The sequence below is a fragment of the Sebastes fasciatus genome, chromosome 1, assembly GCF_043250625.1.
Source record: "Sebastes fasciatus isolate fSebFas1 chromosome 1, fSebFas1.pri, whole genome shotgun sequence".
Lineage (NCBI taxonomy): Eukaryota > Metazoa > Chordata > Actinopteri > Perciformes > Sebastidae > Sebastes > Sebastes fasciatus.
The window spans coordinates 40,822,005-40,838,680 of NC_133795.1; the positions used below are offsets into that span (position 1 = coordinate 40,822,005).

The following is a 16,676-nucleotide window of genomic DNA, read 5'->3' on the forward strand; positions in this document are numbered from 1 at the left end:
ACATTAACTACACTCATGACAAAACAACAAGTGTCAAATATTATGTTACCAATCTTGTGTATTTTATACTCATTTGGGCTAGCCATAAAAGAGAAACATTTTTAAACAGATATAGTATTGTGACAACAGACAACGTTCAACTTAACAACCTAATGGTTAAGGTTAACTATTGACCTGGAAGGGTTAAGGTTAGCTATTGTCCTCCAATGGTTAAGGTTAACTATTGTCCTCCAATGGTTAAGGTTAACTATTGACCTGGAAGGGTTAAGGTTAACTATTGTCCTCCAATGGTTAAGGTTAACTATTGACCTGGAAGGGTTGAGGTTAACTATTGTCCTCCAATGGTTAAGGTTAACTATTGACCTGGAAGGGTTAAGGTTAACTATTGTCCTCCAATGGTTAAGGTTAACTATTGACCTGGAAGGGTTAAGGTTAACTATTGTCCTGGAAGGGTTAAGGTTAACTATTGTCCTCCAATGGTTAATGTTAACTATTGTCCTCTAATGGTTAAGGTTAACTATTGACCTGGAAGGGTTAAGGTTAACTATTGTCCTCCAATGGTTAATGTTAACTATTGTCCTCTAATGGTTAAGGTTAACTATTGACCTGGAAGGGTTAAGGTTAACTATTGTCCTCCAATGGTTAATGTTAACTATTGTCCTCCAATGGTTAAGGTTAACTATTGACCTCCATTGGTTAAGGTTAGGTATTGACCTGGAATGGTTCAATTAAGTTTAGGCATTGACCTCCAATGGCTAAGGTTAGCCATTGACCTGGAATGGCTAAGGTTAGGTATTGACCTAGAATGGCTAAGGTTAGGTATTGACCTGGAATGGTTAAGGTTAGGTATTGACCTGGAATGGTTAAGGTTAGGTATTGACCTGGAATGGCTAAGGTTAGGTTTTGACCTAGAATGGCTAAGGTTAGGTATTGACCTGGAATGGTTAAGGTTAGGTTTTGACCTGGAATGGCTAAGGTTTGGTATTGACCTGGAATGGCTAAGGTTAGGTTTTGACCTAGAATGGCTAAGGTTAGGTATTGACCTGGAATGGTTAAGGTTAGGTATTGACCTGGAATGGTTAAGGTTAGGTTTTGACCTGGAATGGCTAAGGTTTGGTATTGACCTGGAATGGCTAAGGTTAGGTTTTGACCTAGAATGGCTAAGGTTAGGTATTGACCTGGAATGGTTAAGGTTAGGTATTGACCTGGAATGGTTAAGGTTAGGCATTGACCTAGAATGGCTAAGGTTAGGCATTGACCTAGAATGGTTAAGGTTAGGCATTGACCTAGAATGTCTAAGGTTAGGTATTGACCTGGAATAGTTAAGGTTAGGTATTGACCTGGAATGGCTTAGGTTAGATATTGACCTGGAATAGTTAAGGTTAGGTATTGACTTGGAATGGTTAAGGTTAGGATAGGTCGTCGGCCATCGAAAAAAAATGTTGCTCTTTAAATGATCTCATTACAAAGACTAATTTGTCTGACTCCTCATCACTTTCAGTTCTAGACTGCACATTTCCGGTCTGATCCAATCCCAACACAAATGCTGTCAACACTGTGGACATAACATCCAGTCAGCAGAGAGCTGCAGTTTGCTGAAAAGGCTGTGGGATTAAATTAGCATTAGTCTCCTTTGTGATGCAGATCTGTATGGGATTAAAGCATCTGTCAGCGGTTAGAGCTTCTCCAGTGGCCGGCAAAGGAGGATCTGTTAGTGTTGTGCCACAAGGAGAAGAAGAAGAAGAAGGTTAGTGGTAACAAACTGCCAAAGTGACTTTGTTAACAATCGCTATAGTGGGAGCTACAGACGGGCAGTGAGCGCCCTGGAAATGTGGCAAACATGGATAGCTCCCAGGATGCACTGCAGTTTAAGACCCCCCCCCAAACACACACACACACACACATAAAGAATGACAGAGTTTGGGTTTTTGCATCTCTGTGCCTTCATAAGAGATTAGTGATAAAATAGATAGTTCGCGTTCGCGTGTGAGCATTTCCACAGCTGTCACAGTCCCCGTCACTCCCCCGCGCTCACACAGAGATGTGTGTGAGAGCAGAAGCAGGAGGCAGCACACCTTATTTCCATACATATATGACTATCAATGACCACAGCATGAACCAGACTGAATATTCATCATGTGACCTAATCCTCCTCTGTGCTGGAGCGCCAGTCCCACTGGGCCTCAGAGCCGCCAGCCTGGTCTGTCACTAGTAGGAGCATCTACTCCCTCAGGAACATCCCATCTACCCCCCCTAGTTCATCCAATGGCACATATGGTGCCACTTTGTCTGATCTGTACCCTCCAGCTATGGGCTCATTCAATAGATGTATGGCGTAATGAATATTCTCTACTGTATGTGCAATACACTTGAATTAAGGGTGATTTGTGTGTTAATTACTGTATGTGTATTCATTACATGTGATCATTTAACTCTGATTGAAAGGTGGAATAAACAGATTATGGACTAAATGAGATGTATTTCTACTGTGTGAGTGCATATTAGTGTTTAGTCTTTTACTGGAAGTCACATCTGGTCCCGTCGCTCATTCTCCTCGCCTACACTGGACGTCATTTGGTTTGATTCTATATTTAATGAACAGCTGACTAACGCTACACTGATTGAATGGTGGAAATTTGATTCTGCTGCAACATTTTGCATAGAATTTTTTCTGTTGTTGTCAGTTATATGAGGAGTTTCCGTTGTCGCATGCCAAGAGGGTCAAAAGGGTTTTATATACACCGATCAGCCATAACATTAAGACCACTGATGGGTGAAGTGAATAACATTGATTATCTCGTTGCCATGGCACCTGGCAGTGGGGGGGATATATTAGACAGCAAGTGAACATTTTGAACTTTGTCTTGGAAGCAGAACAAATGGGCCAGTGTAAGGATGTGAGCGACTTTGACGAGGGCCAAATTGTGACGGCTACACGACTGGGTCAGAGCATCTCCAGAACTGCAGCTCTTGTGGGATGTTCCCGGTCTGCAGTGGTCTGGACCTACCAGAAGTGGTCCAAGGAAGGAGAACCGGTGAACCGGCGACAGGGTCAGACCCGAGGCTCGTTGATGCACGTGGGGAGCGAAGGCTGGCCCGTGTTGTCTGATCCAATAGAAGAGCTACTGGAGCTCAAACTGCTGAAAAAGTTAATGCTGGTTCTGATAGAAAGGTGTCAGAACACACAGTGAGGAGCAGTTTGTTGCGTATGGGGCTGCGTAGCCGCAGACCGGTCAGGGAGCCCATGCTGACCTAATGTTATGGCCCTACCATAGACACATTTTTGTCTTTTTTTAGGGGGACAGGGGGTCTTTAGGGGGAAATAGCAGGTCAACAGTATATTTCACATAGAAGTGGTGTACTTGTTATCATAGTCCGCGTAGGGAAGAGGTCGCCAGCTCTGGGTGGATACAGTAGGTGGGTCAATTAAAAAAAAAATTTAATATCGACAGCAAACGTATCAGTTATACCTCGAAAGACACAACAACTCACACTCACTTTTCCACACGAATTCCCAGTGAATTGTACAGATGTACAGCAGAGAGCAGTTAGGAGGTTAACTGTGTGTCTAAGGTCAGCCTGAGGTCAGTGAATGACTTGAGCTTCACTGAGCTAGCAGGTTAGTGTGCAGCCGTTATACTGTGGGACCTTACTAAGGAGGTTGACAGGAAGTGACTCACCACCATAGGGGTCAGTGGCATTGTAAGATGTGTCATTATACGGCTCCGCTGAAAACACAGGCACACACACACACACACACACACACAGTAGCTCATCAGTCCACACTCAGAACCTGAGCACTCACAACAAAGATTTCACATTACATCAAGATAATCCAACATTTCATCGTCTTCTCTTTTCTGCAACAGCCTGAAAAAAACATCAGCAAAGATTATGATTTCATGCATCTCATGTCATGTCATGACATCCCCTCTAGATGGGGATATGTCACACTCCATTTGGGTTGCACTGGTGTGTGATCAAAACACGCACAGAGAGGACAGGACCACAGCGTTCATACACTGTTACTGCAGCGGTTCCTGTTAAAGGTCCCACATCATGCTCATTTTCAGGTTCATACTCGTATTTTATGTTTCTACTAGAACATGTTTACATGCTGTAATGTTCAAAAAACACATAATTTTCCTCATACGTGTTGGCCTGAATATACCTGTATTTACCCTCTGTCTGAAACGCTCCGTTTTAGTGCATTTCAGCGGAATTGCGTTGCTAGGCAACAGTTTGGGTCCATGTTTACTTCCTGTCAGCTGATGTCATTTACATACACTGCAACAGGAAACAAACTGGGACACATTAAGAATGTTTACGTTTAAAACCGTGTAAATATTGTATATTTGTGACATCACAGATGGACAGAAATCCTAACGGCTTGTTTCAAAAACACAATTTCTGAAAACGGGCTGTGTGTATTTCTCCGTATATTGAGCGTTTTGATAGTTTAACAGTATTTATAAAGCACTTAAACCTGCTTTATAATATAAAAGCTCTGAAAATCTCACTTTTTACAATATGGGACCTTTAAATGACTATATTAACTCATGAATGTTTGAGGATGTAACTCAAAGTCAGTATGGGATCTGCAGGTCATGCGTGAGTGTGTGTTGCACTCACTTGTCAGAACTCTGAGTGAGAAGGGGTTCTTCTGCTGGATGGTGTGTGTGAAAAGGAAGCGAGCATTGCAGCTGTAGTCATGGTGAGCGTCTTTGGCCAGAACGTTGGAGAAGTACAGGTCTCCGTTCAGACCCATGGACACTCTCTTATCCTGAGGGATGGGAGTCATAGCTGGAAGACACAGGAGGTGAACAGAGGGCAGGGCGGGAAAAAAGAGAAACTGCAGCATTAGTAACAGCTAGTAGTTGCGTTAAATATTCTAAAAGCACTGAGTCAAAGAGATGTATATTTGCAGTTTTAATGTTAAACTTAAAGTTACTAAAGTAACTTTTGTAACTGGTTGTGAAACCTCAGTTTAATGCTGATGACTCTCTATGACATAGATAAGTAAAAGAGACCGTCTGTGAGAATATGGACTATTTCGACCTACAGTCGGAGCCCCGGCAGCAGCGGCTCCTCCTCCCGCCAGAACTAAAAGTCCCAGGAACTTCTGGTGGAAACTCAGCTAAAATTAAAGTTCCTCGTCGTAGCTTTAATGTATACACTTGAAGAATCTTCACCTTGGATAAGCAATGAAACGGGACTTCAAGACTAACACACATTATTATTGTTGTTATTATTATTATTATTATTGTAAAATTATATATATAGTTATGATTATGAAGTCACAGTATAACTTTATTTTAAGGGTCTGTAACTCACTATTTGTTTTCTGGCAAGAACTGTGTAACACATGCAACACAATGGCCATTTTCTATCATATCTTTCATCATCATTTTGTATGGTAAGTTTGTAATTATATCTGGATATTTATATTTTGCTATAAATGTACTACTTCCAATTTTTTGGGATCATAGAGTTTGAAAGAGGCGGTGTTTACCAGGCAGGCTGGGTCTATTCAAAAAATTGGTTGCATTATGGGAAATGCAACATCCAGTGTTTTTGATCCATACTGTAGACTACACAACACAGCAGAAATTTGATTGTCAACAAATCAAATGCTACCATCACCAACCGATCTCCAACATCAAAAGCTAAAAACGTCACCTCTGAATGTAGAAGCAGAGAGCCCTTTAAGGCCGACCGCTAGCTTGTAGAATGTTGGATGCGTATATCTTCACATATACAACTCATGAGATCAACGTCTGTTCTAGTTAGCTCTGGTAACGCGGCTGATGTGTCATCCTACAGTCGCTACAGGCAAATGTTCACTAGCAGCGCACCCACACAGACATACAGACAGACACTCATCCACACTCTGGAACTGCAACAGCTGACGTGAGCCGTATGGTCGTCAAGACGATGCCCTGGGACCAATCAGCGGCCGGGCCAGCAGTCCTGGCGTGTTACAGTGTCACGGCTACGTGAGACACTGATGTACTGTGGTTGATCTGAGTGTATATTCTAGTGTGTGTGTGTGTGTGTGTGTGTGTGTGTGTGTGTGTGTGTGTGTGTGTGTGTGTGTGTGTGTGTGTGTGTGTGTGTGTGTGTGTTAAGTTCACATAAGGTGAAAGGACCTCTAGCTGCACTATCTATGTTTTTAACTGGGAAGTTAATCTTTATCTTCTTAAACATTTTTAGGTTTTAGTCCTTCCAAGTCATTCAGTCAATGTTACGGTTGTGGTGCTTTTTACACCAACCCTGACAAATCCCAAACTCCTTTCATTGGATCCGATAACTCTGCCACTGCAGTAGATCAGTTTATTGGCCCGTTTCATTACTGCTAAGAATCTTGGTATCATCTTTGACCGGTATATGACTTCTGACCATCACATCACTAAACTCGTCTAGTCCTGTTTTCTCCAGCTAATAAATATTGCAAAAACAAAATCCGATGCATCTGGTCTTCTATGGATCTTGAACTATAAATTCACACTTTCATTTTCTCCTGTCTAGATTAATGTAATTCCCTCTTTACGTTCCTCAGTCAAACTGCTTTAAATCGCCTACAGTTGGTTCAATTGGCTTCCTGTAAAATTCAGAATAAACTATAAGATCCTGTTAATTACATATACGCCCCCAGTTACATCTCTGATCTCCTTGTTCCTCATTCTCCCTCTCGACCACTCTGATCCTCAAATCTTTAATCCATCCATCTCCCGCTCCAGCTGCTAAACAAGAGGTGATCAGGCCTTTGTTGTCTTGCCCCACCCCTCTGGAATCATCTCAGCTGATCTATCACACCTTTATGTCCACACCCCACAGCTGTGATGGCCGAGTGGTTAAGGCGTTGGACTCGAAATCCAATGGGGTTTTCCCGCGCAGGTTCGAATCCTGCTCACAGCGATGACCTTTAGTAGTCATTGGGACCAGAATGGCAAACTTGACTGCCTGCATGTCAAGGAACTGTAACTTGCTACCTGGAAGCCTTATGCTTCGTGCACACTGGGAACGTCACGAGCGCGTGGTGGCTGCGTGATTGACACGTCAGTTGTTCACACACGCTGCATTCCTGCTATCAGCCCTTTCTTTTGCCTTTCTGTAATGGCCATTTCATTTCATTATAAATATCATTTATATTTATTTTAGACAGAGAAAGGTTGAGAAACGTGTGGTAATTTGTGAATAATAGTAATGATCGACAATTAATACCCGGTACTATATTTATTCACGGAGCTCTCCAAGTCACTGCATATTCTACAACACTGTCCGGCACATTTCAGAATAAAAGCCTTGTGTTGTGTTAACAAATGAAGGAATTCTGTCCATAAAAAAAAAAATGCATGAGGGCTTTTATTTTGAAATGAAAGCAGGAAGTGTTGATTTAAAAATATGTCTTTACTTTTTTTCATATCCGTAACACTTATAGATCTCATCCCGAATCTTTATGTTAGTTTTAGTTTGGTCTGTCCCTCATCATTCTGTGTTTTATTCGTGTCTGGCTGGACACGGAGGTCTACACACACACACACACACACACACTGGCTCAGCAGTACTGTAGCGTAACTCTCTTGGGAGAAGGACAATACAGTGTAAAGGAGAGAGGTGAGGATAGGATGCCAGACTGGCTCCAGACTGTAAGAGAAACTGAGAGAGAGAAGAACATGGGGGATAAAAGACTAAACTAAAGCATGATGCTCAGAGGTCACTGGAGACAAACTACTATGAAAAGAGGGAAATAAAGCCTGTCTCTAGATGACCTCTTGCCTGTCACATTGTAAAGGAACTAAAATCACTTCTCAGCATCTAGATTGCTTTTCTTTGGAGGATGCTGATTGACTTTAATTGAGGTGGTTGTGTTAGAAAAAAACAAAACAATAAACAGGAGAATGATGCAGTCAGCCTCCAGGTACTCAGTTTTAAGAGGAAAAATTCCTTTAAAGAAAGTTGCATTTGAGGAATATGGAATATGGATATAGGTCAAAATTCACCTCTTTTTCCGCCTTGGTGTAAAAAGCCAGTAAACATACAGCTGTCACCTGCTGCTGCACCACCATACAAATATTACTACAGATCTATTTTTACTGGCTAATACAGTGATGGCAGCAAGGAAGGAACTCATCACAGATAAAACACACTATACAGTAGAGAAAGTGTACTTGTGTGTGTATATTTGTGTGTAATTGTTGCTCACCGGTGTCCATCCAGAAGGTGATCGGAGGAGGCAGGCCTGGTGGGGGGTTGCAGGCTAGAACATACGGGCTGCCTTCAGTCACCACCACCGGCTCCAGCACCTCTTTCGGCCACAGAGGAGCCTCTGAAGGATGGGAACGGGGGGGTGGAGGGGGTGATGGGTGTAGATGTGGGAGGGAAGGGGAAAGAGAAGGAGGAAAAAGAGAGAAAGAGATGTGAAAAATGATTTATGACAAGAATTTCAGTCAACAAGGGGGAGGGGTGGATAATAGGATTTTGTCCATCATGGTCTGCCAAGTCTCCCACAAACTGTTACTGTTCTTTACACATGATTCATTGTATTGTAGGGCATTTATGCCGGTTGCAATTGTGATCGACAGATATTTAAAAACAAGGACAGTCGCAATAAGCATTCAATAAAACCTTGCTGTTGCATTTCATTTTCTTCTAATATAAAATACCATGCATTGATTAGAATGAACTTCTTTGTAGCCTATGATGATATTTCAATGTATGCATTGTGTGTGAGTTCCTGTGTATTCTTACTGGAGACCCGGAGCAGGATTTTGTTGGACAGAGCCACTCCGAATTCATTGTTGGCAAAACACTGGTACTCCCCCTCATAGTCCTCTGGTCGTCCGCCGCTACGGAAACCGATCTCCAGAGTTCCTGAGCGTTTTCGCATCGTCACCCTGGGATCTTTCCCGATGTTGAAAAACTTCCCGTTCCTCCGCCATGAGAACCTGAGCCGGAAGACGACGAATCAGAGCGTTAGCGTTATGTGATTCTCAGTTTGATACAGTATTTCCTGTGACAACCGACTGTTATTGCGTTTATCGTCGTGGCTGAAGAGAACTCAAAGTGACACAATGGAAACTAGACATACCTTCCATTGCGTTACAACCAACCGTCCAAGTAACCACAATCTTTTCCTAAACCACGTAGTTTTGTTTCATAAGTAAACCTAAAAATCGGCAAGTAACACGCAGAAAATTACAGCCGTCTCTGACGTGTCCAAAACTGACGCTAGAGAGGTACCTAGAGCGTCATAGTTTGAAGCGTAGGGCTACTGACCAAGCCTCGGAATTTGACGAGTTGAGAGTGAGAAGGTGTTTATTATTATACAGTAAATTTACGGTGAAACCCCCCTCCCCCCCAGCAGCTCAAAGGTTCCTGATAGGATTTTAATTTGAATTATCTGCAGGAAAAGTTGACGTGGCTAGATTTCATTAGTGAATGAAAACAGTATTTTTCTGTAATAAAGAGACTCGGGGTAGCCGAGTGGTGTGTATGATATTGACTCAATAATACAAGCTGTATGTAGTTTTAAGTTAATGGGCTTATATGTGAAAAAACACCAGCACACTTGTTTAAGAGGAGACAATCAAGGCGGGGGAAACATGGAGAAAGTGATGTAGCAAGAGGTATACCCGCTGGGCTATCACCATCTTAACATGGACTCTTAAAGCTGCAGTGGGTAGAATTGGAACAAATATGATTTAAAAAAGTTATCTTTATCAAACGGACGCTATATCCTGACAGTAGTACATGAGACAGGTAATCTGATAAAAAATCATGTGCCTCTGTGTCCTCCGGTGCTCCTAACGGCATCTGCAAGACTTCACCGGAGAAAAACAAGCAGTAAGAGCTGATCTGAGGTCTGCTGTCCATCTGCTGTCTATGAGAGCCGACTGTCAATCACTCGCGAACTCCGACCAAATGATCAAACTAGGCAGCGCTGATCAAATATGAATCAATATTATGTTACATTAATGTCTATTTCTCTCCTCAAATGTTTTCAGAATCATCTTGTAGTGCATGGTTTAGCTGTAAAATGAGAGTTTGTGACCTGGCAGCCATGTTGAGATCAGTTGAGGAAATACCAAGCACCGCCCACCAGCCGCAGCACAGCCAATAGGAACGCTCTCTCTCAATGAAATGACCTGTGATTGGCTAGATTTTCTAAAGCCTGAAAACAGAGCCATGAGGAGGAGCAGAAATCTAGTTATCTCTCAGAACTCTTGAATTACAATATGCTGAAAGGTTATTATGTAATTTTTGCCCAATGATGCCAAAAACGTTCTGCCTACTGCCACTTTAATCGTTTCAACAACCAGAAAATGTGAAAGTCCTTTGCTTGTTGTGTGGTTGCCATCTTACGTTACGCAAAAGCCACATGGACAGCAGCAACCACACCATGTGCCTGTACTGTAGCGTAATCCTGCTCCATGTGGTGTTTCCAGAGGGCTCCCTGATTAGTGAAGAACACTGAATATGCTTACATAACCCCGCCGCTATTTTTAGTGACGAGTGGGGATTTACAAAAGATGCTTCCTGTCATTTTTAGGGCGAGTTACAGTTGAGCCGGGCCTGTTTGAGGTGCAGCACAGCACTGAGCCTGAACAATGGGCCACTATTGAAGCTCTGACCAGAGACCAGAGCTGTGTGTGTGTGTTTGTGTGTTTTTGTTGTATGTGTGTGTGTGTGTATGTGTGTTTAGTGAGAGACTGACTGTGAGTGAATAAGTGAACGATCCCTTACGCTGAATGTTTCATGAGCATGAATAGTCAACTGAGTGCATTATTGGAGCACAAAGCTCGTCCTGGGAAGGGGAGAGCCAGTATGTGTGTGCACGGGAGAGTGGCCGTGAGTGCCTGATTGTGAGCTTGTGTAAGTGTGTGTGTGTATGTGTGTGTGCATGTATGTGTATGTGTGTGTCTTACGTAAAGCCAATCTGTCTCCAAATAAACAATGTACCACTGTCCTGAGCTGATCATACCCCCAGTGATGTAACCACTGGAGACCCAGTGCGTGCGTGTGTGTGCGTGTGTGTGTGTGTGTGTGTGTGTGAGGAGGAGAGAGGGGGAAAATCTGTGAATGAGAAAGATGAGAGCAAGAGAGAGAGAGAGAGAGAGTGACATAGAAGAGAAGGATGGAGACTAATCCAGCTGGTTTAAGCTCTTTGTTGATCTTCAGTCACTCCGTCCTCCAATTAGCGTTGGGAGAAAAAAGGCCATTAACATACCATATTTGTCTCAGATGTGAAAGTACTTTGTCGCGCCAGCCGGCAATATTCTTCAGAATTTGCTAGTTTATGATTAAAATGGCAGTAGGCAGTATATTTTTGGCAAAATTCCATAATAACCTTTCAGCATATTGTAATTCAAGTGTTCTGAGAGGAAACTAGACTTCTGCTCCTCCTCATGGCTCTGTTTTCAGGCTTTAGAACATCTAGCCCGTAACGGGAGACTTTGACCAATCACAGGTCATTTCAGAGAGAGAGCGTTCCTATTGGCTGTTCTCCGGTCATGTGACCAGAACTTGGGGTTCCTTCACCAGATTTCACAATGGCGGCCGCGTCACCAACTTTCTCATTTCACAGCTAAACCGTGCACTACAAGATGATTCTGAGAACATCTGAGGAGAGAAATAGACATTAACGTAACATAATATTGATTCATATTTGATCAGCGCTGCCTAGTTTGACCGTTTGGTCGGAGTTCAGAGTGATTGACAGCCGGCTCTCACAGACAGGAGATTGACAGCAGACCTCAGATCAGCTCTTACTGCTTGTTTTCCTCCGGTCTGTGAAATCTTGCAGATGCCGTTAGGAGCACCAGAAGACACCGGAGGACACAGAGGCACATGCATTTTTTCAGATTACCTGTTTCATGTACTACTGTCACCATATAGCGACTGTTTTGTAAAAATAACTAATATTTGCTCCAATCTCGCCTACTTCAGCTTTAAGTACATAAACCCACTTGTAATAAAATATTTCTTGCTTGTAATCAGATGAAAAAAAACTTTTAATAAAACTCCAAACATGAAATTGAAAATGGTAGAATTATTTTCAGTAACACTTTCTGTGACTGGTATGTCTATAATGTATTATAAACATACTTATTATGTGTTATAATCTGCTTATGGCACTCTATAATCATAGGTATATAAGCACTCATACATATTCATAATGCTTTATAACAATAATCATTATAAAGCATTTTATGTAGACTCATAAGGCCGTGTATCAAAGAACTTCAGAATTGTTGATTTTGCAAGGATCAGTGTATTATAATTCTCATAGCTGTAAAACACAATCTTTTTTTATAATGCATTATATTCACTGTTATAATGCATTATAATGTGATTATAGGTCTCTCTAAGTGGTCGTTGTTTGCTTTACAGTGCTATAAGCAGATTAAAACACATATAAGTATGTTCATAATGCATTATAGACATGCACGTCACAGAAAGTCTTACCTTATTTTCTATGTGGCCACAAAACGCAACTATCTTGTAATTGATTAAATATTAAAACTATTATTTTGGATGGATAATTTCACAGAGATGACTTCAAATGAAAATACATCAAGCAGGGGCTTGTGATTTTGGGAGGATTTTCTGTTTGTTCAGTCCAAAAATTACATGTAAGCAATGTTTCAACCAGGGCTGCAGTCAAGACGTGTCTGAGTCTGAGCAGTTCTGACATCTAGTCAAGATCAAGTCCCCGGGACTGGAGCTGTGCTGTGAAGTGTTTTTAGCATAGTGGCTGCCCGGGGTAAGGCAACTTCTGCATTCACCACGTGATGCACACTGGCCCAGAAAGCCCTTTTCCCGTCAATGGCAAAGGAGCAGCTGTAAAATGGTGAATCCAAATTACTCTTTTTATTATCAGAATTTGATCTGTTAGGTCTAATATTGTATTATTAATATAATTTGGTATGTCTAGAAGAGCTGACAATTAGATCATTTTATCGCCACAGCCAACAGGAAGTCAGCCAGCTCTACCAGAGCAGATGCTAGAGCGTACCCGCCGAATGTAGGCCTCGTCAAGAGCTTTGCGGAAACTCTCGCGAGACTTGCTGCCCGACAACCCATCCCGACCTGAACCGTGTTTCACGAGAGTTTCACAACAAATCGAGGGTTACCATCGAGACATAAATGACGTTCTAGGACTCCGGCGAGCATCCTCAATGAGCCCAAAAACACAGGAGCATGAGGAAGCCTGTGGAGGCTTCTCACCTTGTGAGAGAGTGATCTCTCTGTAATCCCTCAGTACAGTAAAGTCTCAAACATGACAGGAAGAAGAAAGAATTCACTAAAATTTTGACTACAACAAATTACAAAACATAAATGACAGCCAGGAAAGACATAAGGCCTCATTTACACCTGCTATTAACATGGATCTTGGAGACATTATCTGGATAATGATATCTGATTACAGGCGTTTGCATTCACAATTTATATTCATACACATTCTTGTTATTGCTATTCTGCCCCCCCCATTATCTTAATATGCAAATGAGTTAGTCATTTAACATGTTCTGATATCCAGACGTAGATCACATGTTCATGCCAGGTGTATATGGAGAAACAGACTCGGTCCAAACCGAGTACATGTCTGGGTCGTGTACGGTCAGTCTGTGAGTTTGTGGCTAAATTGTCAAACAAATAGTCAGTGGTGATGTCTATAATGTTAAACCCAGCACAACATTGCGGCCTGCTAATAAATTTCTGTTATTCCGTCTATACAATCCACCAAAATCTACTTCTGAAAGCATTTTAAGCGACAATTGTCTATGCCACTGTTGAATCTCATTTCATTTCAGAACAAGAAGTGCACTCGGAGAGCGCAGACCTCCGCCAAGGCAGGTTTCATGTACGTCGCTGCCCCCCTGGGTGGACTGGGGTGTTAATGCAAAAGGCTGAGCGGAGTTATTAAAAAAAATTCCCGAATCCGGATCGCCACCAAAATCAAATGGATTGTTCATTGTGCCACACTCCACCCCTCCAAACAATGTCTTTCAAATCAATCACGAACTTCGGCCTTGGCGGAGGTAACTAGATCGCCTAGTTTGACACCTCGGTCCAAGTTTCATGAGCCGGACGCGACGCGCTGGACGGGTTCATTTGCATAAAGGACTGTTCTCCGCCTTTTCATTTTGAAAGAGCAACGACCGATGAGGGAACTCCAACACTCGGCCGACCGATCTTGTAACTTCATCACTCACTCAGCGACAGACTTTTGCATTTTTATAGGTAAAGGAAAAACTCAAGACCAAATACTGGCAAGACCACTTGAGACTTGGTGTCAACTGCATTTGGATAACAACATTTCAACATTTAGTGTAACTGGCTTGTTTATTTTTGCCTAGAAGAGAGAGAAAGCAGCAAAAAGCACAACAGAGCCATTGTCAGGTTGAGGCTGTCGAGGGCGAGCAGACAGGTGTCACACTGAGTTTATGGGGTTGTTAGAGGGCAGCAAAGGAGCTTTGGGGTAAGACACCATTCAACTGAAGGGGACGAGGTGGGACAGACAGGGGGGGCGACACATCTGAGTGGCACTGTCACTCCACATAACTCTCACCGCCAGAGAGACACAGGGATGGATGGAGAGAGAGAGAGAGAGAGAGAGAGAGAGACAGGAGGGCAAGGAGACACCAAGGACACATAGACCAGGGAGACAAAAGGCAGCAGAGGAGAGGACAGAAGGAGAAAAACAGAGAGAGAGACAATGAGCCTGAGTGAAAAGAATGAATGGATAGACAGTGGGAAGGAGAGAGGAAGAGGAGGATGGAAGAATGTCTCATGATCAACACCACGTGAATCTGGACCGCTTTGTCCTCAGCTGGGCTGCGTTTTCCTGATTCCTCTCCAGCTGCGTGTGATTGGGGCACGCAGCCTGCAGCCTGTCACTGTGTTTTGTCACATGTCGGTCTCACTGTGAGCTCGGCCTGTTTCGGAGTCACCTACAAGACTTTTCAAACGCTCTCATTAAGTGACAAGCTATTCTGTTAACTTCATCCACTCTAGTTTACTCATCATGAGGAAGTCTTAATGTCTGTGAGCACCACAAATGAAACTTGATTCCCCTCCATTGTATTGGGATGGAGGCTCTTCAGTGTGAAGAAAAGGTGCTTAAATTCAAAATTCAGAGCATTATTGTAGAAGCAAACAACTATAAAGATAAAGTGGGGTATTGTCTATCGGCCACCGCTCTGCACTGTGCTCATATCCCGCCCCTCCCCCCCAGGTTAACACTGTCAGCACTATTACCTTTGTTTGCACTGTTAGCAACATTAGCTGCTATAGTGGCAAGCTCAGCCGTCGCCATGTTGAGAGCTGTGTGGAGGCAATCCCTCAATCAAAGGTAAACTGAAGTCCGTATTAAGCACCTTTAAATATGAAACAAAAGCCAGATTTTTTGCATTTGCATTTGCAATTTTTGCAGCCTTGGTAGTAAATGAAATGATTATTCTAAAATAAAATTAAAAATATATATATATATATTAAAAAAAACCTTAAGCCTTGTTAAACGTATCATCTGCTTGTGTCTCTACAACTGGATCTATTCCTTAAAACTCCCAGTAATGAGCAGAGGACAGATAAGTGAGTGTGCTGTGAGGGCAGTGTGTGGGTGTGGGTGTGTGTGTGTGTGTGTGTGTGTGTGTGCGGGCGGGGGGGGGTTGTACTGCTTACGTTGGCACTGGGTTGCCCTTGGCCTCACACTCGATGATGATGTTATCTCTGGGGTCGACAATGTAGTCCTTCACTGACTGTTTGACTATAGTGGGGGGCTGCTTCACTGTGGGAGGAGGAGAGAGACAGAGACAAGGTTATAGGACCGTTTACTAATAATGAACACACACACACTCACATGCACACACACACACACACACACACACACGCCATGGCGTCGCTTTGCTTTCGTTTCAGTGCACTTTAGACAATAAGAGTTTTCAACAGCTCAATATTCCGATTTTACATGGACCTTTCCTCCAGGTCAATATATTGATTTCTTGTGTTACAGTAATAAAACTCAACGGAGAGACAGTAGAAGGGAGAAAAGGAAGGAGAAGAGGACACATTGCAATCACCAATTTAAATTGGTTATTGTGAGGAACCTGTTCAAACTCACCTAATTTGGAACTGCTACACTTTGTTCAAAGCCACAAAATTGAATTTCTAGTTTCCAATGTGTACTCAGTGTAAACATCATATAGCTTAAATGACGAGTAGAAGCAGGTATGCATATATAAAGTTGTCTAACTGTGTAGAAACTCAAACAGGAGGAAATAGTGCATTTGTTGGGGACTATTTTCAGCGGCGGATTAATCCACATTTGGTGCTCTAGTGAGTGTTTGTGGCATCAGGACGGTATGTGTGGGATTGAGTCACAATAAACTACAGTGTGTGTTTTCATGGTGATGAAGGAACATGTCACTCAGTGTGGCTCTCTGATGGAATAACATTTATCAGGCTTTGATACACACACAATACTTTTGTCTTTTGGATCGGTTGACATTAGAGCAGTTATAGAATATCGCCTCACCTTTAAACCATTCCCAATGATTCATCATATTTTCTTTTTAATTGATTTACTTTTCATGTATCAGTCTAAACCTGCTTTACACTCTGATGAATGAAATAAACAGATCATAGTGTCCACCTCCCCAGCTGTGTTCAGT

General features: G+C 42.5%; 1 protein-coding gene and 1 non-coding gene across 34 annotated transcripts in view; one reads left to right on the top strand and one right to left on the bottom strand.

The window, feature by feature from the left end:
- The window catches only part of nfasca (neurofascin homolog (chicken) a), a 172,210-nt gene that overhangs the window by 56,115 nt on the left and 99,419 nt on the right, over window positions 1-16,676 (bottom strand). For 29 of the 33 annotated variants that reach the window (XR_012595592.1, XR_012595603.1, XM_074648539.1 and 26 more), the window contains 5 exons: window positions 15,688-15,793; window positions 8,752-8,948; window positions 8,207-8,329; window positions 4,633-4,803; window positions 3,681-3,728 (listed from right to left, as the gene is read on the bottom strand). Coding sequence is in view for 31 of the 33 variants with exons in the window: in XM_074648539.1 (XP_074504640.1) it covers window positions 3,681-3,728; window positions 4,633-4,803; window positions 8,207-8,329; window positions 8,752-8,948; window positions 15,688-15,793 (645 nt within the window). In the remaining 2 variants the exon portion in view is untranslated. The remainder of the gene's footprint in view (window positions 1-3,680; window positions 3,729-4,632; window positions 4,804-8,206; window positions 8,330-8,751; window positions 8,949-15,687; window positions 15,794-16,676) is intronic. The other 4 variants (XM_074648775.1, XM_074648634.1, XM_074648601.1 and 1 more) reach the window with 1 other exon arrangement.
- On the top strand, window positions 6,837-6,918 carry trnas-cga (transfer RNA serine (anticodon CGA)). Its single transcript has one exon. It is a non-coding gene; the product is annotated as a tRNA-Ser (tRNA).